Source organism: Callithrix jacchus, chromosome 2 (genome assembly GCF_049354715.1).
Source record: "Callithrix jacchus isolate 240 chromosome 2, calJac240_pri, whole genome shotgun sequence".
Classification (NCBI taxonomy): domain Eukaryota; kingdom Metazoa; phylum Chordata; class Mammalia; order Primates; family Cebidae; genus Callithrix; species Callithrix jacchus.
Window position 1 is genome coordinate 79,115,800 of NC_133503.1, and position 26,865 is coordinate 79,142,664.

Below are 26,865 nucleotides of genomic sequence, written 5' to 3' on the forward strand. Positions count from 1 at the left end.
AGTGTATGCATAGCTATGGGGTGGAGGAGAGGAGAGGCACTTCTGTTGTTTTCATCAACAGCTGGACCATATCAAGGCCCCCACTATAGCCATGAGAAAATAAAAACTATAGCAGAAAGAACAGTCAGAATAGGTTTACTAGATCTAAGCTCTCATTGCAATTTGGTTCTGACAAGTCTTTTGATGTCCCTGAGCCTCAATCTCTTCTTGTAAAATATGGCGTTTACACTTATCTCCCAAGATTATAGTTGAGATGAAATGAGCTTGTAGAAGTGGTAGGGTTTTAAAAATTATGCAATGTAGAAGATACAATTATGTCTGTTGAATTCTTAATAAGGCCAGGATGGAATTGTTCAGGTGGGCAGGCAGCAGGCATGGGGCCGCATGGGACGCTGGTGTCCATGGACAACCACTGGGAATGTCAAAGAAAAAACTGGCCCGGTGCTGTGGCTCATGCCTGTAATCCCAGCATTTTGGGAGGCCGAGGCAGGTGAATCATGAGGTCAGGAGTTTGAGATCAGCCTAACACCAACATGGTGAAACCCCATCTCTACTGAAAAAGAAATACAAAAATTAGCCAGGCATGATGGCACATGCCTGTAATTCCAGCTACTCAGGAGCCTGAGACAGGAGAATCACTTAAACCCAGGAGGTGGAGATTGAAGTGAGCCGAGATTGCACCACTGCACTCCAGTCTGGGTGACAGAGCAAGAGTCGGTCTCAAAAGAGAAAAAAGAAAAAAACTGCTTACGACACATGTTAAAGGCAGTAAAGATGACCTTATTCAAGGGAGGCTTCTGCAATGGGGTCTTAACAGTAAAGAGAAGGGATCAGTCTCTACTCTGAATATGGTAAGGAAAAGTGGAGACTTGTAGCTAAGGAGAACAGTCAGGCTTTGATGGATGGAATATCCATCTACCTCAGAGTAGGGTAATTTGCTAAAGTGACCTAACAGAATTTTTGTTGAAGGCAGGCCATGGTGGTGATAAGATACCATATAGAGGGCAGTAGATTTACCCTAAACTGACTCAGCGAGATTTTTGCCAAAAGTGGAATAAGCCAACCATGGACACAACCCAAAATCCAAAGCCTAGTCAGAAAGACACTGGGAAAGCTTAACTAGCATTAGATCAAGGAGAGGGTCTTTGTCAAGAATCTTCTTGAATAACGTGAAAAACAGCTCTAACAGTTGTGCATTTATATATTAATGATAAGCAAAATGAAAGGTTTTTCCTAGGTTTGCAATTCATGAAAGTGGTTTGTAATTATATTTTAAAAAAAGAAAACTTCTGCAGCAGGAACAATACAATTATTCTAACTATTAAGTATTGATTAGAAATGTTTCAGCTTTTAAAATAATTCTTTTTTTTTAAGAAAAAAACTTAGTTAACTGCTGTTTCATTTATATTTACTGATATGCTTTTGAATCTGGCCTGCACATAGTTTTATTATTCAAGTAATTATCTAAACACCATTTCCCAACTTTGAAACTAATTCTAATGTGAGATATTTTAGTGCTTGTTTCATAGCCGAGAAAAACCCACCAGTTAAATTAGCATAAGAATTATTATCTTTTCTTTGTCAGGAATTTGAAAATGGAGTATAGGATAAGCAAAACAGTGCAAGCTTTGAATCTCTTTTCATCTAGCTGAAAAATTCTAGTCAGAGAATATTTTATACTGAAAAAAATTATTTATTTAAAAGTTACAATATTTACTTCAATTTTTTTCCTTTTGAAAGAGAGCCTTTTACATTTGGATTTTATTTGTGTATATATGCATATATTGTAAGCACAGACACACAATTCTCTATATAGTCTATATAGTTCTGTATATACTGCATCTTTTCAGTAAGTATAAGGCTTTGGGGAAAGACTGCGCTGTGGGTTACCATATATTTAAGGCAGGAAGGAAGAGGCGGGAAAGGGAAGATTATGAAATGGAGCTAGGAATGCAGGTGGGGCTCAAAATGCACACAAGGACATCCTATACACTCCGCAAAGAAGAGAGGGTCCCCATTTCACCCTAATTTTGCAGCAGTCTGCAAATAGAGTGAAATTGGATGAGGTACATGAGTCACAGCATCTGTAAAATGAAAGTGGAGCAACTGCGCTGGCAGAAATCTGGGTTCGGATTCTGAAGTCATTCACTTCCGTTGAATATTCTCACCTCATGTTAGGCAAGAGCCTGGACTAAGTGATTATTTGGAAGAAACCAGAAAGGTTGTCTTTCCTCTAAAGAATATATCCTCTTAGACCGTGTAGGTTTGGAAGGAGAAATCAAGAGGTGTTAAGATTTAAGGGCCCTGTCTGACAGTTTTAAAAATTATTTCTCATATAAATAAAATTATATTTATTCAATTATATGAGAGGAGAACGTAAGAATTGTGTTAAACAATGGTACAGATAAACACTATTAAAGTTTAATTTTAGTAAAAAGTTACTAAAAAATAATATTTAAAGCCACCCTCAATACAGAAGGCTACATATGTAGAAATTCAGGAGATCATACCAACTCTGAAACAAGCAGAAAATTGTTTAATATTCTTAAAATTTTAACCCATTTGAAGAGATTAGGAATGGGACAATTTCCAGGCATTCATCTAGCTTTTAGCTTTAGCATAAGATGTGTCTTAGAGTCAAGAGTTGATGTTGAGTGTTACAGTTCTGCCTTCAAGTGTCAGTATGACTTGAGGCCAATCACATTTCTTTTCTTGAAAGATGAGAGAGTATCAAAAGTAGTGGTTACAGGAGCTCTTAGTCATGCTATCCCACTGATTCTAATTACAGTGTGGCATATTATTTTGTCCCTTTGGTAAAAGCTTTAAGAGCTGAGGGCAGGCATAGTAAATATGGCCACCAGATGGCAGCAGTGCACTCTGGAAAAAAATGGATCCAGGACGTTCCCTTTTCTGTTTTCCACTCACTAAACTCTCCACTAGGTGACAGCAGCGCGAATGTAATTGGAATGGCCATTAAGGGATTAGGCTATAAAACAACTTTAATCCTCTTTTGAGTCTGGGACGGGCACTTTTAAAAAGTATGCACAGTTGGAACTTTTTTTTAAAGAAAATTTAATATATCATTTGCTTTTAGGCCTCCCACACACTCACCTAATATACAAAAACAAAACAAAAGTACAAAAGAGAATTTCTTGTGTATGTGTGTGGGGGAGGGGGTTACAAAAACCTGGGGCAGATTATTGTTTGAAATTAAATTATCACTTAAGAATTGGCGGAGCCAGATGTTCTCACCCTAATTTAGTAAAAAATATTACTAAAATAGTTAGTTTTAGAGTTAATATTTATTATTTATCTACTGTTATGTGCCAAAGATTGTATTTAAATATTTAGAAACATTAGATCATTGAATCTGGATGAGAGCCTCTCAAAAAAGCAGATTTCAACATAGGCCTGTTAGGAACGCCTCTGTATTTTCCATGACCTTATGCTCTTTCTGCTCCATTTTCACATAAACCCATACTGTAGAAGGCGAAACTGGAACTCCTTTTAATGTATTATTTTGAGTATAAACAGAGATATATTCTCTTTATTTATAAGTTGCCCTTGTGTAGATGCTTAAAATCAATACATTTTTATTCTATAGTTACACTGAAAGCTAAAAATGAAGATGGTTTGGGAGCAATAGGAAAGCAATAAACTCATTTATGATGAAACATAAATGACCGATAGTATATAAATAAGAATAGAAGAGGGATAGGGACAGTAGAAGAATACTAGGTGCTTGACCACAATTGACTAGGCAGAGGAGAAAGGTAATGAGACAGGGACAAGGGAGACCAGGAATTCAGGTAAGCAGTCTTTGCACTTTTATGGTTACTCTTGCTTATTGCCTTTAGAAAGCCTTACCCATGCTTAATCCTAGGCAACCATATGTAACCTGATGCAGCACAGATGCTTTCCATGTGTGGCAGAGACCTGTGCATGTTTTGAATCCCTTAGAGGTAAACTTTGGACAGGTAAGCTTTGAAGGCAGAGTAATAGCAAGTAATATCTATGTCCACAGTGAGAGTGATAAAGTCCCTGAGACTTTATTTCTTGCAATTCAGTTTTAAATTGGACTAAAACCATTTTTTTCTATGCAACAACTTTATTGTCCGGTAAAATTGTCTTTTTTTTTTTTTTTGAGATGGAGTCTTGCTCTGTTGCCTAGGCCCGAGTGCAGTGGCGAAATCTCAGCTCACTGCGACCTCCGCTTCCTGAGTTCAAAGGATTCTCCCACCCTAGATGGGACTACAGGCAATCGCCACCACACCTGGCTAACTTTTCTATTTTTAGTAGAGAGGGGGTTTCACTATGTTGGGGCTCGTCTTGAACTCCTGATCTCATGATCTGCCCACCATGGCCTCCCAAAGTGCTGGGATTACAGGCGTGAGCTACTGTGCCCAGCGAAAACTGTCATTTACTGTACTTTATTTCAAGCATCTTTGAGACAAATACAACACAATGGTATGGTAATATCACAGGACAAAGATCTGACTTCAGGCTCATGGGAAGAAGAGAAAGTCCCTCTTTTGTTTCTTGCATAAGATAGACTTTGGCTGGGTGTTTTAAGATGAGAAAGGAGTGGGAATGAGGGCTTAGGAGAGGATGTTGTAAAAGGAAAGAAAGAGCAGTGACTTGATTCCCCATCTGTGACCAGAACCATGTCCTGCAGACAATGGAAGGTAAGCTCAGGTTGTCAATTAGCTAGCACAAATTAATAATAACAACTGCCTTTAACTAAAAACTGCTTATTAAGAGTCAGATACTGTTCATACCTGTTTTGTATTTGGTCCTTTGGCCATCCCTCTTGGGCAGGTGGTATCATTCCTTCTCTGAGAGAATAACTTGCCAGAGTCTGTTAGCAAGTAGCAGTTAGGCTTTACACCATGTTCTCTTAGCGGTATTCCCTCTGCTTTCCCAGGGACCCCCAACCTAGACCATGGTTGGCGATATATACACATTGACTGCCACCAGGGGTCACAGTAGCCAATTTGGATAAATTGGATCTAAACGTAATTAATTTTGTAACTATGGCCTGTGCAAGTTTAATTCTATTAAAGTAGCAGCATGAAATTGGGACATTATAGATGATTACTGGGGATATAAGAACAGATTTCAATAAGATAGTTCCCTCCTTCCTTTATTTCTGACTTAAACAGAAATATAGGAAAATAAAACAGGGAATGAATCTAACTCAGTTGGCAGCACAACTAGATTTTTGCCAGCTACCCAGCAGTTGGAAAAAAAAATATCTGCTCAAACTTTTCTGATGATTACAGGAGGATGAGGTAGTAAAGAGTTAACAGTATCTTTAAAACATGGTTAATACAGATTAACTATGAAAACAAAGCTGCTGACAATTTTTGATACTGTTTTGCTCCCTATCCAGATACTTGATTTGGGTTGTATATAGTGACTCTTCTGTGACTGTGGTCCTCAGAATTCCTGCTTCCCAAAGGACAAAGCTCAGGCTGGAAGTCTTACAAAGCTTTTATAGAACAAAGTACAGAAGCCATCACACCACATGTGACATTCACATTCTACAAGACAATTACATTTAATAGTACAATCAACAATCCATTCATACTGGATGTACATGTTTTTGGTTGTTGTTATTTTTTTTCGGGAAGCTGCAAATGTTTATCTAGAAAAATTTTTTAGGAAATTTAAAATAGCTCTGATGGTGGCAGTTTCCTCAGGTGAAAAAAGTAATAATAGTCACTATGGTAACCAAGATGGAGGTAACGACAAGTAAAATCAGACCCATACGACAGAATTTTGATTGCTTCTCTTGTTTCTCTTCCTTTTTCAATAAAGTATCAAAACCTGGTGTGTACATGTCTCCCAACCAAAACCGCAGGTCATTAGGATTTTCCTAAAAGAAAATTACACGGAGAATATGATTAATCAGTAATCAGTCAGTGTTACAAATTAATTGAGACTGCAGAACAAGACACTGTCATGGGGACTGAAGGTCCATATTCACTCTGTCCTGAGCAAGGCTTCAATGTCATGGCTCACATGAGCGAGAGGAAGCTTCCTTGAATAGCATAAATATGCAGCTACAGTCTCCTGGCTCACAAGGAATCCCTGCAGTTCCAATTTGTATGTCTGCATCAGAATTAATTAGGAGGCTTTCCTGATTCTTTAATTAAATTGTTCACATTGGAGGGTCAGAAACACAATGGTGTTTCTATCATATTGTAGCCAATTTAGTTTTTCTCACATCCTATAAATAGTGCATGTAATTCAGCATAGTAAGTTGAAATCAAGTGAAAATTCTTTGCTTTAGATGAACCTTTGAGGTTTGATTTTTGTCTGCTTGGCAGGAATAAACATGCTTGGTGAGGTTATCAGTAAATCCAGAAGCTGACTTCCATGGAAGTAGCAGGACTAAAAATCAGGAGTCTCTTCCATGACTCTTGACCCACTGATTTTCCTTGTAGAGGGCTGCCACATGTCTGGCATGCAGAAACTGTTTGATCTCCTGAGAAAGGGGCCCATTATATTCTTCCCGACATCCACTCTTATTTATTCCCCATGTCTCTCTTTATTTCACAGACTTCATCTTTCCCTCTGGTCCCATAGAATTATCAAGTCAACCTGATCTCCTGTACCTGATAAATCACCTGCAAACTCTATTGACTATACATTTATAAAAATACATTTTTTTCCTTTTACATCTCTTGCTATGTTTTGGTGCTGTAGATTTGGTGTCTATGCCTTATATGCAACAAATTTACAATGAATACTCAATCTCTGCTTTCACAAACTAGCTTAATACTTCATTATATTTCACCTGCTTTATTGTAATGGCTTACAGTGAACTGCCCACCCTCTCTTTGCCTCTCCAGTCTCAGTAGACTTAAAGTCCACTGAACTGTGGCACAGCCAGCTTCCTTTATCAGCCTCAGGGGTCAATGAACTAGCTTTGGACTTACAGGTGCACTGCTAGGAGAGGACTGTGCATGCATGTATTAATAGAAAGTGACAATATATTTTGTTGATGGCAATATGATCCTCCCATTACACTGGTCCTAGTTTAAACTGCTTAGTCGTAGAAATGCTAAAATATTAAAATCAAATCTGGCTGATCTGTGCAGAAGGATAATGATTTAAAAATCCTCATCTACCTCACTCTTATCCTTCATTTTGTGTCCTAATCCGAGGCCTGCATTTTGTCTGTTCTCTGCTAAGAGCTTCACTAATAGATACTATCCTGTCTTACATTCTGCTTCTAGCTTTCCTTGATAATTAAATATGGATTTCTTTTCTTCTCTGGCTTATAAACTCTTAGCCACTTAGAAAAATGGGAGGGAACCACAGGGACTTGAGTTTATAGCCTACAAGTAGTGCCAAGGTTTCAGAAAATAAGTTAGGGGGCTCTGTGAGACATAGGAATGGAGGTGAAAGTTGAGTTAATAAGGTATAGGAAGAAATTCTAATGAAAACAAAAGTTATAGCTTCCAGAAGCTTCCCTCAGGAAGTTAATGCTGACAAATAACCTCCTGAGGCCTGTAAACACGCCTCAGACCTCAGGGTCCACGGCTTTGGGGAGACGGAGAGTGCACACAGAGGACTGGGTGGAGGAGGGAGCATGTCCTGATTCTAGCAAAATATGGCACTTATTGTATTTATGGTTCATTCTTCCTAAACATGACTCATGTAATAGCCCAGCTTAAAAAAAATACTCCTTATTGCCAATAATATTCAATTTCCTAAACCTAACATTTGAACATTTTTTTAGCTTTATTTCCTAGCCTTATTTTCTCATTATTCTATTACTTAATCTATAGCTCCTATATTTCTTTTTTTTTTTTTTTTTTTTTTTTTTTTGAGACGGGGTTTCGCTCTGTTACCCAGACTGGAGCGCAATGGCGCAATCTCGGCTCACCGCAACCTCTGCCTCCTGGGTTCAGGCAATTCTCCTGCCTCAGCCTCCCGAGTAGCTGGGATTACAGACACGTGCCACCATGCCCAGCTAATTTTTTGTATTTTTAGTAGAGACGGGGTTTCACCATGTTGACCAGAATGGTCTTGATCTCTTGACCTCGTGATCCACCTACCTTGGCCTCCCAAAGTGCTGGGATTACAGGCTTGAGCCACCGCGCCCAGCCTAGCTCCTATATTTCTATCTTTGCTTTTGCTACTCCTGATAAAAGAGCGTTCCCACTTAGGCAAACCATCTGTATCTTTTGGAATTCTATACATCCTTCAAGCCCATCATAAGTTTGCTTTTTCATGATGTCTTTTTATAATCAAATGTGATTTGTGTCCCTTTCCTATCCTAGATAGGACTTTCTTTTCTTTTTAAATTTTCTTCTTTATTTCTTTTCAGTGAAACAAAAACTTCTTTTCGTCGTATAAAGTAATAACCATTCTTAATATCAAACTTCCGTTCAAGGTTGAAGAAGAAATAAAGAAGCACGAAGTAATAACATGGAATTATCAGGAAGCCTGACTGATGGTGCTGCTGCTGGCAATGGAGATGATGGATTAATTCCACAAAGAAAGAGCAGAAAACCAAATCAGCAATTTCTTAGGACTGAGAATGAAGGGTATTATAGGTAAGCCTATAGCAACATTTAACAGGAGATAATTATGTACTATCAAACTAATCCTAATTTGGGCTAATATTTATAGTGAACAAGTTTTATGCTTTTACTAGAATATTCAGCCTTGCCTGGTAATCAGAATAATGAAAATCAGCAAAAATGAGTTACCATTTTCCCCAATCATTGATAATTTACTTGAAAAATAACCAGTATTGGCAAATGTGAGGAAAAAGGTGTTTTCTTTTTTTGTGTGTGAACTTTTATTTTAGGTTCAGGGTTACAGGTATAGGTTTGTTATATGGGTAAAGTAGATGATGGAACTTTGGGAGTACTTTTTTTTTTTTACTTTAAGTAAGTTTAAGATACAAGTACAGAATGTGCAGGTTTCTTACATAGTTATACACGTGTTATGGTGGCGCTGCACCTATGAACCCATCGCCCGTCATCTAGGCTTTAGGACCCACCTGCATTAGGTATTTGTTTTCTAAATGGACTGGACTCTAACCCAACCTTGCCTCCCATCGCTCACAGGCCCCAGTGTGTGTTGTTCCCCTCCCTGTGTCCATGTGTTCTCACTCTTCAGCTCCCACTTATGAGTGAGAACACTGCATGGCACTATTTGTTACTATTATCATCACCTTCCTTTATCTTGTTCTATAGTTATTGTCTGTTAATTTGCTTAGTTAGATCAACTTTTTGAGGGTAGAGACAGTGACATCCACTTCCATAGTTCCCTTATTTTGCATGTAAACAGCAAAAGGAAGAAGCCTTAACATATGGTCAAGAAATGTTTGTAAAATAAATAATTATTTTTTTCAATAGTAGGGGTGACTTTTTAGATGTCTTTAAGACTCTTGGTAAGCAATGCAAGATTTCAAAAAAGAAGAAAGAAGGGAAAAGAAACAAGATTACTGTTTCTGTGGAGAGCATCTGTTATGTAAGCTTCTCTGGAAAATAGGCTACATACAGGAGGAGATACATTCAATCTAGTAAGAGATTAAGAAACTTCAAAGATTCTGCACAGTGGGTCTTTTGGGTAGTACATATTTGAAATTGTAAAAAATGTGAGTAGGATTCAAGGAGACAGGGTGCTGTCCTCTTCAAAAATATAAGAAGGAAAATTATCTAGTGCTTAAGGTATGGGGCTTAGCACCAATAAACATTTTTAAATGAAGAGTATGTGCTTGGAAAATGACAGGCCTTCCTGGCCGAGGGCAGGTGGAGACAAGCCAAAGCTGGGTTGGAATCCAGTCCATTCAGAAAACAGAGGGCTGGCTGCTTCCTTGCTATTCAGGTATTTCGAAGTTTGTCATGTGGTGAGGTGACACCAGCAGGGGCAAAGAAAGAAAGAACAACTTTTGTTGGGTTTAAGCTGGGTGAATGAGTTCATTGCATACTTTTCCTCTGTTGAAATGTTTTTGTTTTGTTTTGTTACTGAGACACAGAAATATGACCAAAATGTAAATCTGCAATCTTAAATCACCGAGAGGGCTGAGATAAAATAATCTTTGATGAGAACTTTCTTGCTCAGTGCCTAACACAGAACACTTAATATATATTTTCAAATAAATGTAGAATAGGGAATCAGCTTTTATGTCTTCATGAACATAAATGTGCATAAACTACTAGAAAATATAATCTTGCAAATTAATTTTCAAAAAAAAACTTTTACTCTCCTGGAAAAACTTTGTTCTGTGCTACATAATTTTTTTCTTCTCTACACTGTACAGTTGCCAGTAACTATTAAAACTGTAAAACTCAAAAGAAATAAACACAAATACTGACTAGGAGTAGGAGGGAGAAAGAAAAGCCAGAGGCCAGAATGCTCTGAAATCTGGAGATTCTGTGCCTAGTGAAGAATAACCGTCACTTCAATAACCCTTTCTCTTAGGATTATTTGACTGATCTCTCTTATCAGTTGAAGAGGGTGACTCTTAGCTCTGAGTACCTTCAGATGTCCAGAGAGGTTTGTGTGCAGGGAACGTTTGTCATATTCCTCAATGGTCCATGATGGGTTCTTTTTCCTTTCTTCCATAGCTTCCTCCAAACTTAGGTCACCATAGAGTGGGTTATTTTTCATAATTGATGACATGGATGGTGGGGGGCTATCAGCAGTGACAAGGCTCTCTGCACTGGATCCCCTAATTCGTTGAGCAGCAATATTATTCTTTTCTCTCTAAGAGGCAAAGAGACAAGACATCTCTTAGTAACAGGCCTTCTGATAATAGGGAATGCAGTGTAAGATAACCGTACCTGAAAATGTGCTGATTTTGCACAGAAATCCAACAGATTAGGACAATGAATGAGAAAAGGATTCTCGGGTTTTGTTTGACCTAGAAATCCAACATTGATTGAGTTTTTTTTTTTTGGTGTGTGATCTTGAACAGCTTTACTAATCACTAATTAAAGTGCTGTTTTATAACTACAAAGAAAGAGCCTACAAATTAGAGGTTAATCTCTTTAATTCAAACAGTGGAATTCTGAACAAAGTCAACTTTTCTCAGCATTGAGATTTAATGACATTTTATTTCTCTATCTTTATATTCCATGACTTATAAAAATAATATTTAATATTGCTATGTTAATCCAGCAAAGTCAAAATTAAAAGACAGTTTAGCGATATACCTCAACTTTCACAATTACTATCATGGCTCCCATTTCAGACAGCTTTGAGGTCTAAGCCAACTTAGTACTGTCGGTGTAATTTAGCATCTGTGTGTAAAGACTGGCTGTTACCTCTGTTACTGACTTTCAAGTTTTTAAAATCTTTTTTTATTAAAGTATAATATGCATAAATATAAATACATAGCTCTGTAAATTCTTGCAAACCAAGCAAACTCGAGATTCAACACCCAGACCTAGAAACACAACATTACCAGCACACATCATGCTCCTTTCCAGTCACTCTCCCTCCCCCTGCCCAAAGCGTAACTATAATAGTGCCCAAATTCTAATACCATAGGTTAATTTGGACTCATCTCATATTTTATATAAATAAAATTATATAATGTGTGCTTTTCTGTGTCTGACTTGACCTTCAGATTTTTACTTTGTTTTGTTTTTTTCTTAAGTATATCAAGTTATCATGAAGGTAGAAATTGAAAATTTGTTCATTTTGGAAATTAAAATTTGTTCCTTGGTCAAATACAAAGTGAGAAGAAAAAAAAAGCTTATAGAGTCATGCTTCATTTGTCCTAGGGCATCAAGAGAGGAATTTCACATGAGTTAATTTCAGATAATCTTTAGTCTTTGAAAACAAGTGGCTCATTTCCTTAATTTACAGATCTTTTTCAGTAAATGTATGTCACGTATTTCAGACACCCAAAATAGAGAATATTAATAGGAGCTTTATTCTTCTGAGTCATATTTATGATTATCAATACTCTGATGCTGACGTTTATTGGTGTATATAGGCAACATTAATTTATATTATATAAGCTAAAGTTGTAAACTGTTATATGTAGTTTCCTTCTGAAACAACTGGCAGGGAAAAAAAGTCATGTAGATAAAACCATTCACATTCTCTTCGGTGTTGGGTTTCCCTAATTTTCTTAATCCGTTCATTTTTCAAATAGTTAGAGCTCAACTTTCAGATCCTCTCTGACTTTTATAAGTCCTTGGACTGCTCAAACTCAATTTATATTCTATAAAACTGAAGTTTGCAATAATATAATTACTCTTGTTAGCTTAGCATTTATCTTAAAGATAGATTGCTTCAAAAGTAATGTTTCTCAATTGAGCAAAAAATAATTTGATAAGAAATTTAACTATGAGCTTAGCAAATTTTTACTTATGTTTTTTTCCTTCAAGGCTAGACATCTTTGATCATCTCTGAAGAGGGATAATTCTCCTGACATTGACGAATTGACTTTGTCAGGTTGTCTTTACACTGTTGCTTAAGTTTCTTAAATAAGAAAGCTCTGTAAATGAAAATATACTTTTGAGGAGGTCAAGAAAAAAACATTACACACTCTATTACAATGTATATAGACTTAGAAAATGTAATGTATAAAAATAGCAAAATACTCAGAGATACATTCTAAAAGAACATTCAAACCTTTATCTCTAGATGATATTTTTGAAAGTTGTGATGTTTGTTATAGCACATAGCAATACATAGTTTTGCACTGCATGTGAATTTTATGTCTGAAAGACATGCAAAGGAAAATTAGTAGTATAAATTTATTATGAATTCAATCATGAAATAGGCAATACTAATTTTGGTTGAGCTTTACTTGTATCTTGATGATTTTTTTTTAAAACATAGCTTTAAGAACATCAACAACACAAAACCCTTCACTCTACTGCACAAGAAAATACATTTACCAGAAGAAACCTCAACAGTAATTCAATTATTTTAATTAATTGGCCACTAAAATAAATTACATTTTAAAATATTTATTTTAAAATGGTAACACTTCAAAGCTTACTTAGACTTTTCATTAAGCATACCTTTGTCCATTTATCATTTATATACATTTTAATCATTACACACTTTATGTGAAGTAAACTATAGTTCAATAAAGAGAGTGAGATAGAAGGCATATGTGGACAAAGAAAATTAAGTGTACACATTTAATAGGTCATTGTAAAAACTCTAAAACTGTATTTCAGGAAGAAAAAGTTGGTAACAGAAGGAAAAAATTAAGATACAAGAGAAATGTTGTGAGAGAGAAAGAGAGAAATAAAAAATTGATAAATATATCTGTAAATCCAGGCAAGCATTGATTTAGGTGAAATAGAGATAATAATAATTGCTAAATTGTGAATTTTAAAATAAGAGAAATGAGAACACTGGAGTGTCATAAGTTTAACACTGATTTTTTTTATTAGAAAATTTTAAGAAATAATTTCAGTGAGGAGATAGAGATATTACTAACAAGTAGAGAAAGAATTTAGAGCTTCTAAGTGAGCATAGAAGTAGGAAAAAAATGAAAGATAAACAATCCATAAAAAGACTACAAATAAAGTACACAGGTGGAAAATCTTAGAAACAGAAATATAATTATAAGTAATCACATTTCATGTAAATGGACTAAATTCCCTATTGAAATGACAGAGATTGTCAGAACAGAGTTTAAAAAGTGAATTAAATTATAAAATATTTACAACAGACATGCCTAAAATATAAAGACTCAGAAAGAATTCAAGTTAAAAAAATATGAAAGTATATACTAGGCAAATGTAAACAATGAGAACTGGGTGTTGTGACTGACTAAATGCTCACTAATTTTGTTTCCACTTCCTAAGCACAGAGGATATCTGCTTTTCCAAGACTTTTTTTGTATTTATATTGGGACCACTTGTTTTATGTCCAATGACATGGGGATGAAAGATCACTTCCAAGCCTGGTCCGTGAAATCTTTCACAAGTTTTTGGTTCACTTTCCTTTTTTGTGACACTATACACATCTCAGAACTCTTGTCAATGTGCTGTATATAGCAGAAGATGATTATACATATATGATGATATGTATATATTAGGTGATCCATGTGGCATATATAATATATTCATATACTATTATATATAAATATACACATATGTATGTGTATATATATATATATATATGTGTGTGTGTGTGTGTGTGTGTGTTTTTGTTAACCAAATACTGTGAAAAATCCTTACTAGATGCTCAGCAAACTTAATAAAACTCAAGCTTGCTGGGTAAAATTCCTGGCATGAACCTTGGCTTACCCTTCCCTTTCTTATTTAAAGCCTAATAGATATTGTAAAGCCCCAAGAAGGAAGGAGCTTGGATTCTGCTTGGAAGTGAGTCTTCTAGGACATCTATAATATCTACATAGGATCTTGTGTGAAGGAGACATATGTTTTATTAAGTTACTAAACATTTTGGTATATTTGTTTCCATGACATAACTTAGCTTGACTAACCACCAAGAAAACAAAAATACACCTCCCCACTCCTGCCAGCACACATACACATTAGATGAAATAGACAAGGTCAAAAACTTTGCTAGATATAAAGAAGGTTGCTAGAAATGAATAAAGTTAGTTATCATTGGTAAGTACTATCATTCTAAACTTGAATGTATCTAATAAAATAGTCTCAACATTTATAAAGTAGAACTTAAAATAATTACAAGGAGAAATGTATACATGTAGTTTTTCTCAAGCATGCAAAACAATCATTAAGAATAAAGAATCTGAATGAGATGAAGACTATTATTCTAAGTGAAGTAACTCAGGAATGGAAAACCAAGCATTGTATGGTCTCACTGATACTTGAGGGGAAGAGTGAGAGGGGGGTGAGGGATAGAAGACTACAAATATGAAGAGAGATCCAAGATGGCTGATTACTAGCAGCTCAGGATTGTAGCTCCCAGTGAAAGCGCAAAGGATGAGAGGACACCACACTTTCAGATGAATTTTTGTTGCTCACAGACCAGGAGATTCCCAGTGGAGGAGCCCCATGGGTCACCAGTGCGACTCTTGTGGCTGGTGTGGCAGTTTTGCTGGCACCCCAGTGTTGCGGTTCTTGGTGCAAACAGGACTGGGTCCTTTTTTGGTCAACGTTTGGAGCTTCGGGAGGGCAGAGTCACCTATTCAGCTGATTGAAAAAGGGACTCAAGAAGGAAGCCAGACCGGAGATTCCTGGGCAGAAAAGCACCATGAGTCAATGCTGCTGTTTTAGCTGATGCAGTGGATTGCTCAGATTCCGGTGCTGGGAATCAACAAGTTGGACGTCCACTTTGAGACCTAATTTGAAAGTCGGTAATTACAAAGACGACAGGTGGATAAACTTACAATGACGGGAAGAAACCAGTGTAAAAAGGCTGAGAATACCCCAAATCAGAATGCTTCTTCCTCTACAGGGGATCACAGTTCCTCATCAACAAGGGAACAAGGCCTGATGGAGAACAAATGCATTCCATTAACAGAATCAGGCTTCAGAAGGTGGATAACAAAAAACTTGTGTGAGTTAAAAGAACATGGGTGGCTCACACCTGTAATCCCAGCACTTTGGGAGGCCAAGGCATGTGGATAACAAGGTCAAGAGATCAAGACCATCCTGGCAAACATGGTGAAACCCTCTCTCTGCTAAATACAAAAAATTAGCCGGGCATGGTGGCACATGCCTGTAATCCCAGCTACTTGGGAGGCTGAGACAGGAGAATCGTTTGAACCCAGGAAGTGGAGGTTGTGGTGAGCCGAGAATGCGCTATTGGAGTCCAGCCTGGGCAACAAGAGCAAAACTCCATCTCAGAAAAAAAAAGAACATGTCCTAGCCCAATGTAAAGAAACTAAGAACCTTGAAAAAAGGTTTGACCAAATTCTAATGAGAATAGACAATTTAGAGAGGAATATAAGTGAATTAATGGAACTGAAGAATACAATATGAGGACTCCACGAAGTATGCACAGGTTTTAACAGTCAAGTTGATCAAACAGAAGAAAGGATATTAGAGGTCAAAGACCAACTTAATGAAATGAAATGAGAAGAGAAGATTAGAGAAGAAAGAGTAAAAAGGAATGAGAAAAGTCTCCAAGAAATATGGGACTATGTGAAAGACCTAATTTACATTTGATAGGTGTACCTGAATGTCATGAAGAGAATGAATCCAAGCTGGAAAATATTCTTCAGGATATTATTCAGGAAAACTTTCCCAACCTAGTAATGCAGGACAATACTCAACTCCAGGTAATACAGAGAACACCACAAAGATATTCCTCAAGTAGAGCAACCCCAAGACACATAATCGTTAGATTCACCAGGATTGAAATAAAGGAGAAAATTCTAAGGGCAGCTAGAGAGAAAGGTCAGGTTACCCATAAAGGGAAGCCTATCAGACTCACAGCAGATCTCTCAGCAGAAACCCTACAAACTAGAAGAGAGTAGGTGTCAGTCAATATTTAATATCCTCAAAGAAAAGAATTTTCAACCCAGAATCTCATATCTAGCCAAACTAAGCTTCATAAATGAAGGAAAAATAAGATTTTTTACTAACAAGCAAGCACTCAGAGATTTCATCACCACCAGGCCTGCTTTACAAGAGTTTCTGAAAGAAGCACTATACACAGAATGGAACAACCAGTGTCAGTCATCCCAAAAACTTACCAAAAGGTAAAGAGTGTCTCCATAATGAAGAATCTATATCAACTAATGGGAAAAATAGCCAGCTAGCATTAAATAACAATATTAGACTCACAAATATCAATATTAATCCTAAATGTAAATGGATGAAATGCCCCAATCAAAGATACAAACAGGCAAATAGAATAAAAAGTCAAAACTCATCGGTACACTGTATCCAGATTCATATTATAAGCAAGGACACACAAAGACTCAAAACAAAGGGTTGGTGGAAGACTTATCAATCAAATGAAGAGAAAAAAAAATAGGAGTTGTAACTTTCATCTCTGACAAAATAGACTTTAATAGTAACAAAAACTAAAAGAAACAAAGAAGAACATTACATAATGGTAAAAGGATCAATGCAACAACAAGGGTCAATGACCATAAATATATATGCACCCAATATAGGAACACCCAGATACAGAAGACAAGTTCTTAATGACTTATAAAGAGACTTGGACTCCCGCACAATAATAGCGGGAGACTTTGACACCACATTGTTAATATTCGACGGATCAATGAGATAGAAAATTAACAGGAACATCTATGATTTGAACTCAGACCTGGAACTAGTAAACTCAGTGAATATTTATAGAATTCTTCACCCAGGTCCACAGAACAGACATTTTTCTCAGTATCACATTACACCTATTTGGAAAGTGACCACATAATTGGAAGTAAATCACTCTTCAGCAGTTGCATAGCATCTAACAGACTTAAATGAAATATTGGTTGGCTGTTCGTTATTTTCTTCCCTTATTCCTTCCTGTCTCCACTGTTAAGCACAATTATTGGCATAAAAGAGGTTTTTAATACCTATTTTTGATTGCATTCCAGCCTGGGCAATAGAACAAGACTCCTGTTCTCTCTCCCCCTTTCTCTTTCTCTTTCTTTCTTTCCTTCAAAGAAAAAAAGAAAAAAAGAAAAACACACAAGTAACGATTCAGAGAATCATGAATTTGCTATCTCATAATCCTGACCTTAGAAAGTTTCCAGAGACAATTCTAGATTTTTTCCTAAGGAATATGGTTTCTTTCATTGTATATTGTAATTATTTTATATGGGCTTGGGAAATAAATTGATTGTGAGGAAAAAATAAGACTACAAATATGGTACACTGCTCAGGTGATGGGTGCATCAAAATCTCACAAATCACCACTAAAGAACTTACTCATGTAACTAAATAACACCTGTACCCATAACTTATAAAAAAAAAAAGGATAAAGAAGATATGAACCATAAAATAAAAATGTTTGTTTAAGTGACATATATGGACCTCTTTATTAAACAATAGAAAATATTCATTTTTAAAATATACACTAAAAATTTCATAAACATTAAAGAACAGCAGGCCAGAGATTTTTGCAGTCAACTTCTATCATTTTCAAAATATATAATTCCTTAGCCAAATTCTTCCAGAAAAATAGGAAAAGAAGGAACAATCTCCAGGTCACTTTTGAAGTTAGTATAAACTTCATATGAGGAAAGTAAAAAAAAAAATTGAATCCCAGCACTTTGGGAGGCCAAGGCGGGTGGATCACAAGATCAAGAGATGTAGACCATCCTGGTCAACATGGTGAAACCCCGTCTCTACTTAAAATACAAAAATTAGCTGGGCATGGTGGTGTGTGCCTGTAATCCCAGCTACTCAGGAGGCTGAGGCAGGAGAATTGCCTGAACCCAGGAGGCAGAGGTTGCACTGAGCCAAGGTCGCGCCATTGCACTCCAGCCTGGGTAACAAGAGCGAAACTCCGTCTCAAAAAAAAAGAAGAAAGCCAATTTCTCTTATACATTTAGATGGGAAATTATAAATGCAATATTGATGAACAGAATCCTACAATATATACAAATTATACATAACAAGATAAAACAGATTTTTACCAGGGAAAGAGGTTATACCAACAGGACGGTTTAATATTAGAATATTAATGAAATTTACCACATTAACAGGAAAAAAACATTAAATAGTTTAGAAAAAGTTGAATAATTCAGAAAAAGTTTAGAAAAAGATAATTGTTCAGAAAAAGCTTTCAAAATATTCAAACATATTCAAAGCAAACTCTCTTAGTAAACTAGAACTGGTATAAAATTTTCTTAAGTTAATCAAGCCAATGGGCCCCCAAATTTACAGAACAGAGTTTACTTAATGGTTTAATATTAGAAACATGTATTTTAGTGTCAAAATTAATACAAGGATGCTAGTAATCACAATGTCCAAATAATTTTGCAGTGGAAGCTCAAAGCATTGCAAAAAGCATAGAAACATAAGTAAATCAAAGAAATAAGGATTATGAATAATCAAACAAATAGCAGATGACCTGATTATCTACAGGGATGTTCAGAGGCAAAACAAGAGATTTTAACACACTTCCTGGATTCAAAATCAGTATCTAATGATCTATAGTATGCTGCTCTATTATAAAACAAGACTTAAAAGGTACTATTATCAAGAGTAAAATAAGTATTTAGATATTAACCTAACAAATTACATGGAATAGTTCTTTGTGGAGAATTATAAAACATTATTCAAGGCTATATGAAGAACTGAATAAATAGAATGATATATTATGTTCATGGATTGGGGAATAAAGGCCATAAAGATTTGTATTTTCCCCATTTTGATCTATACATTCAGAGTAATGCTTATCGTAATCTTAATGAAAACAAGGCATTTTGTGTGTATTTCATATGTGAGCACATAGACAAACTTTCACAGAAAATCAGCTCATTTGTGAACACAAAATTTCTGTTCTTAATTGTTGGAATGGCAAGCTTTATAAAGCACATATTTGATTGTGTTATTTTTCTGCTTAACTTTTTCACTGATGCTTCAAAAATTTCAGGATAAAATTCAAAATCTTACACAAAGCCCACAGACCCTCCTTAATATGATGCAGGCTTTTCTGAAACCTTATCTCCTGCCCTTCCCTGCATATAACCAGGGCTTTGGGTGCTTACACGTGGTACTATGACATATGAGGTACCTTTAATACATGCTTTTGTGCCAGAGGCATTTGGGTCTCAAATAAGACAGTTTGATGGGGCAATTTAGGTGTTATTTCTGGGAATATACCATCCAAGGCTAATTCCTGAATCCTATAAATTTAGTATAACTTGGTACACTGAACAACTGATGATGCTATCAATCTAATTCCTAGATAATATAAGCACCTGCAAAGTACCATGCTTTCTTTTTTTAAAATTTTTTTTAATTATACTTTAAGTTCTGGGGTACATATGCAAATCTTGCAGGATTGCTACATAGGTATACACTTGCCATGGGGTTTGCTGCCGCCATTCCCCTGTCACCTACATTAGGTACTTCTCCCAATATTAGCCCTCCCCAATCTCCCCACCCCCGCACTATCCCTCCCCTAGTCTCCCAACCCCCAACAGACCCCAGTGTGTGATGTTCCCCTTCCTGTGTCCATGTGTTCTCATTGCTCAACACTCACCTATGAGTGAGAACATGTGGTGTTTGTTTTTCTGTTCTTGTGTTAGTTTGCTGAGAATGATGGTTTCCAGTTTTATCCATGTCCCTGCAAATGACATGAATTCATTCTTTTTTATGGCTACATGGTATTCCATGGTATATATGTGCCACATTTTCTTTATCCAGTCAATCATTCATGGGCATTTGGGTTGGTTCTAGGTCTTTGCTATTGTAAACACTGCCGCAATGAACATGTGTCTTTATAATAGAACAATTTATAATCCTTTGGGTATATATCCAGTAATGGGATTGCTGGGTCAAATGGAATTTCTATTTCTAGGTCCTTGAGGAATCACCACACTGTCTTTCATAACGGTAACTAATTTACACTCCCACCAACAGTGTAAAAGTGGTCCTATTTCTCCACATCCTCTCCAGCATCTTTTGTCTTCAGACTTAATGGTCGCCATTCTAACTGGCATGAGATGGTATCTCAATGTGGTTTTAATTTGCATTTCTCTAATGACCAGTGATCAGGAGCATTTTTTTATATGTTTGTTGGCCAAACTTCTTTTGAAAAGTATCTGTTCATATCCTTTGTCCAGTTTTTAATGGGATTGTTTTATTTCTTGCAAATTTGTTTTAGTTCTTTGTAGATTCTGGATATAAGTCCTTTGTCAGATGGGTAGCTTGCAAACATTTTTTTCACATTCTGTTGGTTGCCAGTTCCCTCTAATGCTTGTTTCTTTTGCTATGCAGAAGCTCTTAAGTTTAATTAGATCCCATTTGTCTATTTTGGCTTTTGTTGCCATTGCTTTTGGTGTTTTAGTCATGAGTCCTTGCCTATGTCTATATGCTGAATGCTGAATGGTATTGCCTAGGTTTTCTTCTAGGGTTTTTATGGTCTTAGGTCTTATGTTTAAATCTTTAATCCACCTGGACTTAATTTTTTTATAAGGTTTAAGGAAGGGAAAGTACCACACTTTCATTCAATATAAAGCTTAGAAAGGAGAAACTATTACATCATGCAGCACTGTCCCTTCCTTCCTTCCTTCCTTCCTTCCTTCCTTCCTTCCTTCCTTCCTTCCTTCCTTCCTTCCTTCTTTCTTTCTTTCTTTCTTTCTTTCTTTCTTTCTTTTTCTTTCTTTCTTTCTCTTTCTTCTTTGACAGAGTCTTGATCTGTTGCTTGGGCTGGAGTGCAGTGATGTGAGCTTCGCTAACTGCAAACTTTGCTTTCCAGCTTCAGGCATTTCTTATGCTTCAGTCTCCTGAGTAGCTGGGATTAAAGGCCATATCACCATGCCAGGCTAATTTTTGTATTTTTAGTATAGATGGGGTTTTGCCATGTTGGCCAGTCCAACCTTGAACTCCTGGCCTCAAGTGATCTGCCTACCTCGGTTTCCCAGGTGCTGGGATTACAGGTATGAGCCATGGCACCTGGCCCCAGGACTGTTCTTTACAACATAATAAATGGAAGATTGAAAATAGAGACAGTTTTAGGAGGGCATGATGTGCTTTCAAAGACAGAAGAAATACAGTTATACACACACAAAAAAAAACCCATGACAGAAAGGAGAGACTTTTGAATTTATGGGAAAAAGAGTGTGATTGGATTGAAAAACAGTGCAGAAAGATGATTAGGAAATAATTTGAGTAAATGACATTGTCTAGAAATCAATGGAAGAGCAGCCTCTCACACTTAGCCTTTCCCTCCATCTCACAGGTTTAGTCTGGAATGCTCCTTGATTCTGAAACTGATGTGCTAGAAGCTAGATACAACAAAAAAATTAGTCTGAAAATATTCTCACATGGAACTGCTAATTAGAAAATTAAGACCCACCACAATAAATGAAAAAGAAAATCACATTTTTCTTTCTTGCTCTTTGAATTTCTTTTTTTTTTTAATTAAACTTTAAGGTTGGGATACACATGCTAAACGTGCAGGTTTGTTACATAGGTATACATGTGCCATGGTGGTTTGCTGCACTCATCAACCCATCATCTAGGTTTTAAGCCCTGCATGCATTAGGTATTTGTCTTAATGCTATCACTTACCTAGCCCCCCAACCCCAGACAGGACCTGGTATGTGATGTTCCCCTCCCTCTGTCCACATTTTCTCATTGTTTAATTCCTACTTATGAGTGAGAACATGCGGTGTTTGGTTTTCTCTTCCTGTGTTAGTTTTTTGAGAATGCTGGTTTCCAACTTCATCCATGTCCCTGCAAAGGACATGAACTCATTCTTTTTTATGGCTGCATAGTACTCCATGATGTGTATGTGCTACATTTTCTTTATCCAGTTTATCACTGATGGGCATTTGGGTTGGTTCCAAGTCTTTGCTCTTGTAAACAGTGCTGCAGTAAACATACATGTGCATGTGTCTTTATACTAGAATAATTTATAACCAGTAATGGGATTGCTGGGTCAAATTGTATTTCTGGTTCTAGATCTTTGAGGAATCATCACTGTCTTCCAAAATGGTTGAACTAGTTTACACTCCCACCAACAGAGTAAAAGTGTTTTTATTTCTCCACATCCTCTCCAGCATCTGTTGTTTCCTGATGTTTTAATGATCGCTATTCTAACTGGTATGAGATGGTATCGCATTGTGGTTTTGATATGCATTTCTCTAATAACCAGTGATGAGCTTTTTGTCATATGTTTATTGGCCACATAAATGTCTTCTTTTGAGAAGTGTCTGTTTGTATTCTTTGCCTACTTTTGGATGGTGTTGTTTGAAAAACACATATTTTATCACTTAATTTTTTTTAATCAGCTTTTCTTTTCATTACTTGTTTCATAAAGGGGTTGGCAGACATATTTGGAATACATTTCTAAATGCTTTCATTAGATACATCCCCCAAATTGTTTTAACAATTAGAAACATTAGATTTTGGTGAATGCTTCTTTATAGCACTGACATACAATTTATTGTGAAGCTTCTTTATTTCTCTGGTGAAAGAATTTAAGGAAAAGTATAAATATGGTAGAATCAAATAAATATCTGTGTATACTCTCTGTAAATATGGGAGACCTGAGTATCTACATAGATGGGAATTACAATGTTCCTGGTTACTGACTTGACTGAGAACATCACTGCTTAATTTTCTAGATTGAGGCTGTGCATAGGGACTCATGCCTGTAATCAAGCACTTTGGGAAGCTGAGGGGGTTGGATCGCTTCCGGTGGAGAGTTTGAGACCAGCCTGGCCAATATGGCAAAACCCCATCTCTACTAAAAATTCAACAGTTAGCCAGACATGGTGGCGAGCACTTGTAATCCCAGATGCTTGGGAGGCTGAGGCACGAGAATCACTTGAATCTGGAAGGCAGAGGTTGCAGCAAGCCAAGATTGCGCCATTGCACTCTACCCTGGGTGACAGAGTGAGACTCTGTCTCAGAAAAAAAAAAAAGAAAAGAAAGAAAGAAATAGATTGAATGGTATTGCTTTCGCTCATATAAAAAAATGGTCTGGAGAATTTTCTCTGAAAATGGAAAGTGAATTTTAAAAATCAGATGATAAATCATTGATATAAAATGCATACATATATAAGAATTCAACTTGACATTTCCAATCTAGGGTATCTCCGTTTTAACTGCAGAGTTACCCCTTGTTTAAATTTAGTGACTGCAGGTTAAGTGCTTTGCCATTCCATAAGGCAGTCTGTATGCCAAACACCATGCACTTGTGTGGTGTGGGAAGAAAGGATCAGTTGACACAACTCTGGAGTATGTGTAGATTTCATGTGGTATTATATCTACTGCTTGGGTTAGTCACACAGGTTGACATATGTATGGAGTACATCCTCCCAACCACCAGGTGCACACACATGCATGTGTGCACACACACACACCCCTTCATCCACAATATTTATAAAATAATGGAAATGGGATTATCTGCTAATACATTCTAATAAAAGGATTACTTAAATACATTTTGAAATACTGATATAAATAACAATCCACATGTACATACTTGCATACATATTCATGCTCTTTTATAGGAAAATATGGCTCTCAATTGTTTTTACCTCATATTTCATTTGCTCTCACTTTTAGGGAAATATATAAAATAAATATTATCCTAATATTGCAAGTGGAAATACTGAGGCATGAATTGATTAAGGGCCATGATAGGTGTCTCTAAAACTGGTTTATTGTGAATTTGAGATAAGAAACCAAGTGTCTAACTTCTTTATTCCATGTTCTGCCCATTGACTTACTGACTCCCCAGTAGAGTGAGAGCTTTAAATTAAGAACTTTTTGGTAGCTACCACCTTATGTGTGCCTAACACCTCAATATGCTTGTATATTCAGTGTCTTCTTCCAGGTATCATGGCAAATATTTAAAACTTCTATATGGCCATTCCTATGACATTTATTATTTTATCCAATGAATATATCAATCATAGATTTTATATCCCCAAAAGAGCATTATTTAATGATGCATTGCAAAATGAAGTAGTGAATATCATTGTTGTTACTCATACTTTGTGCCACACCTACCTGATTATCTGAATTTGTACTTGATGTACTGTCCTGCCTCTCTCCATGCATTATTAATGCCCAGTTAGTACACTGGCCTTCTCTAGGTCATTTAACATTTCTTCTTAGGATAAAAGGATAACTAAATCAAGTTTATTTTAAGTTTATAATGATTGACAACACATATTCAAAGACCTATGAAGCAGAGGTTTACCCCTTTGGTTTTTCTTTGAATAACTATTTCCACCCAATGGAGCCTGTAGAAAAAATTGTCTTTTAAAAATTTGCATTTCATTTGGGTTTAGGAACAACATTCAACAGTTTTAAACTGTGAAGTTCCACATGAAGGAAATAGGTCAACTTCAGTACCAAACAAAAGATGTTAGATCAATGTGTTCCAACCTCAAAGGAATTTATTGGATATGTTTTCTTAGACTAAACTGCATAGCATAGAAGGGCCAAGTTTTCTGAACTGATTTTTGAATCATTTTATTCTATGATATAAACAATAAGGAGGAAAAAGGGAGGAATTTCATTTCATTTAAAACTGAAAAAAAGAACACCTACAAGTAAAACAACAACAACATGGCTGGGTATGAAACGACTGAAGGGTCTGAGGATTACCAAAGTGATTGATGCAAAATTCAAAAAATGCAAGTTGTCATAATAGGCTGCCTTACAATGGAAATAAATTAAAATCCTCATAGGTGGAGGAAACACTTACATAATCATTTGAGTGTACTTGATTTTGAATGATCTCATGATAAAGGTCCCAAGGAGCCCACAAACATACCACAAAGGAGTCACTTTACACCAGGAATCATGAGTAGCAACTGTTCTTAAAAGAAAACAAATTTCTGTTCAGGGAATTTGAACGACTCCAAAGGATTTAATGACTTGCAGGGGTTTGTAGGTCAGTCACATCTGTTCTGTAATGAAATGCTTCTTTCTGTTTCTAAATTGACTAATTCTTAACCCCATTAGCCTTCATGTTTTAAAACAAAGGTTATTTCTGTTTCATTAGCTGTGCAACAGTTAAGGCCTTTATGTTTATTTCAGCAGATGGAACTCATCACAGTTTTATTCTTCTGTTTTGGTCAGCAAAAAGAAGGAAAATGCAAACGAAAAGAGAAATAAAACCTACATTGGGTTTGAAGGTCTGATTGGTATGTCTTGTCTACACAGACACTTGTGGAAAATAAGAATATCTGTAATAATAACTAACACTTTCTCAAGGTGGAGAGTTCACTGTTATTTTTTTCCTTCAATGATTAGGTTTCCATTGTTCTGTTGTTGTCTGTGTATGCTATGCAAGGGAGCTAGCGTAAGGGAGGCAGACACAAGATCTCCAGCTGTTTTAGAGGCTTGTTTATGCCCACAACATAAACTTCTGATGCTTTATGCTTAGATTACACCAAAAGATAGAGACAGGAGTTTTTCCCCCCCGCAAGCCTTTTGTGTGAATATAATTCATTTGAAAATGTTTGAAGGGAAGGAGTAAATAAGGGCCACATGAAATCTAAAATGAGGATCGGCAGAGAAACTAATGCTTGGAGGGGAATTAATGAATGAGAGAATTCACATATTTTATAAAGATATTGAGGAAAAGTTTCTAATGTTAAGGAATAGCGAAAGACTAAGTTGGAAGACAGAGTAGCCACCTTCATAAAGGATGAAACGGCAGAGAGAAAGAAAGAAACAAGCCCCCATCCTGGTATTTTTGTGCCCTTAGATCTTACCTGCGAGTAGACAAGGTTTTGCCAGTGTTGTGCAGCAGGATAATTTCCACACGGATACCTTGCCAGGCTGGCCTGAAGGAGGGCTGAGCTCCTCGTTAAAGACTTTACATCAAGCTGCAGGAATTTGTCAGGATGATTGTTATTTGGCAAAACAGAGAGATCCATGTCTCCCTTCACCTACAGTGGAAAACAAAGGCAGGCAAAACGGCTCCTGTCAGAGGCCTTCATTATTAATGAGCCTGAGGATGCTCCGAATGGCATCTGAAACCAGGTCTGTCAGCTGCACGCAGCCACTACTCTTGAAATGATACATCACTGTACAGGGACAAAGAAACAAAGCAGCAAGTACATTGCCCTACCTTTCTCACGCACATGTACGTTAAGGGTGCTTGAATGGAACAGTTGGGGCTGCGCTCATTAAAATTAATAGGATGAAAGAATTAAATATGTGTAGCACTTAGTATCTCTTCTTTCAGAATTAGAAATAACAAGTTTAGGGAAACTATTGTTTGAATAAAGGCTGCCAGATCTCAGTGTTCCAGCCCACAATGTGGAGC

At 36.5% G+C, this 26,865-nt stretch overlaps 1 protein-coding gene across 1 annotated transcript; it reads right to left on the minus strand.

Annotated features, from left to right (window-relative positions):
- Positions 1–5,572: 5,572 nt before the first annotated feature.
- MINAR2 (membrane integral NOTCH2 associated receptor 2) lies at positions 5,573–26,517 on the minus strand. The gene is made up of 3 exons (XM_002744632.6): positions 26,309–26,517; positions 10,507–10,734; positions 5,573–5,878 (listed from the first exon to the last, which is right to left on the minus strand). Exons 1-3 carry the CDS (start codon positions 26,471–26,473, stop codon positions 5,699–5,701), a joined length of 573 nt encoding a protein of 190 aa, XP_002744678.1. The 5' UTR covers positions 26,474–26,517; the 3' UTR covers positions 5,573–5,698.
- Between the last annotated feature and the right edge of the window lie 348 nt (positions 26,518–26,865).

Bases quoted from the DNA above. Each gene is read 5' to 3' on its own strand.
- MINAR2 (XM_002744632.6), bottom strand. From the start codon at position 26,473: ATGGATCTCTCTGTTTTGCCAAATAACAATCATCCTGACAAATTCCTG. The intron at 10,735-26,308 runs GTAAGATCTAAG...TTTGCCTCTTAG, and splicing joins AAAACCTTGTCTACTCGCAG to AGAGAAAAGAATAATATTGC. The intron at 5,879-10,506 runs GTACTCAGAGCT...ATTTTCTTTTAG, and splicing joins ACCTCTCTGGACATCTGAAG to GAAAATCCTAATGACCTGCG.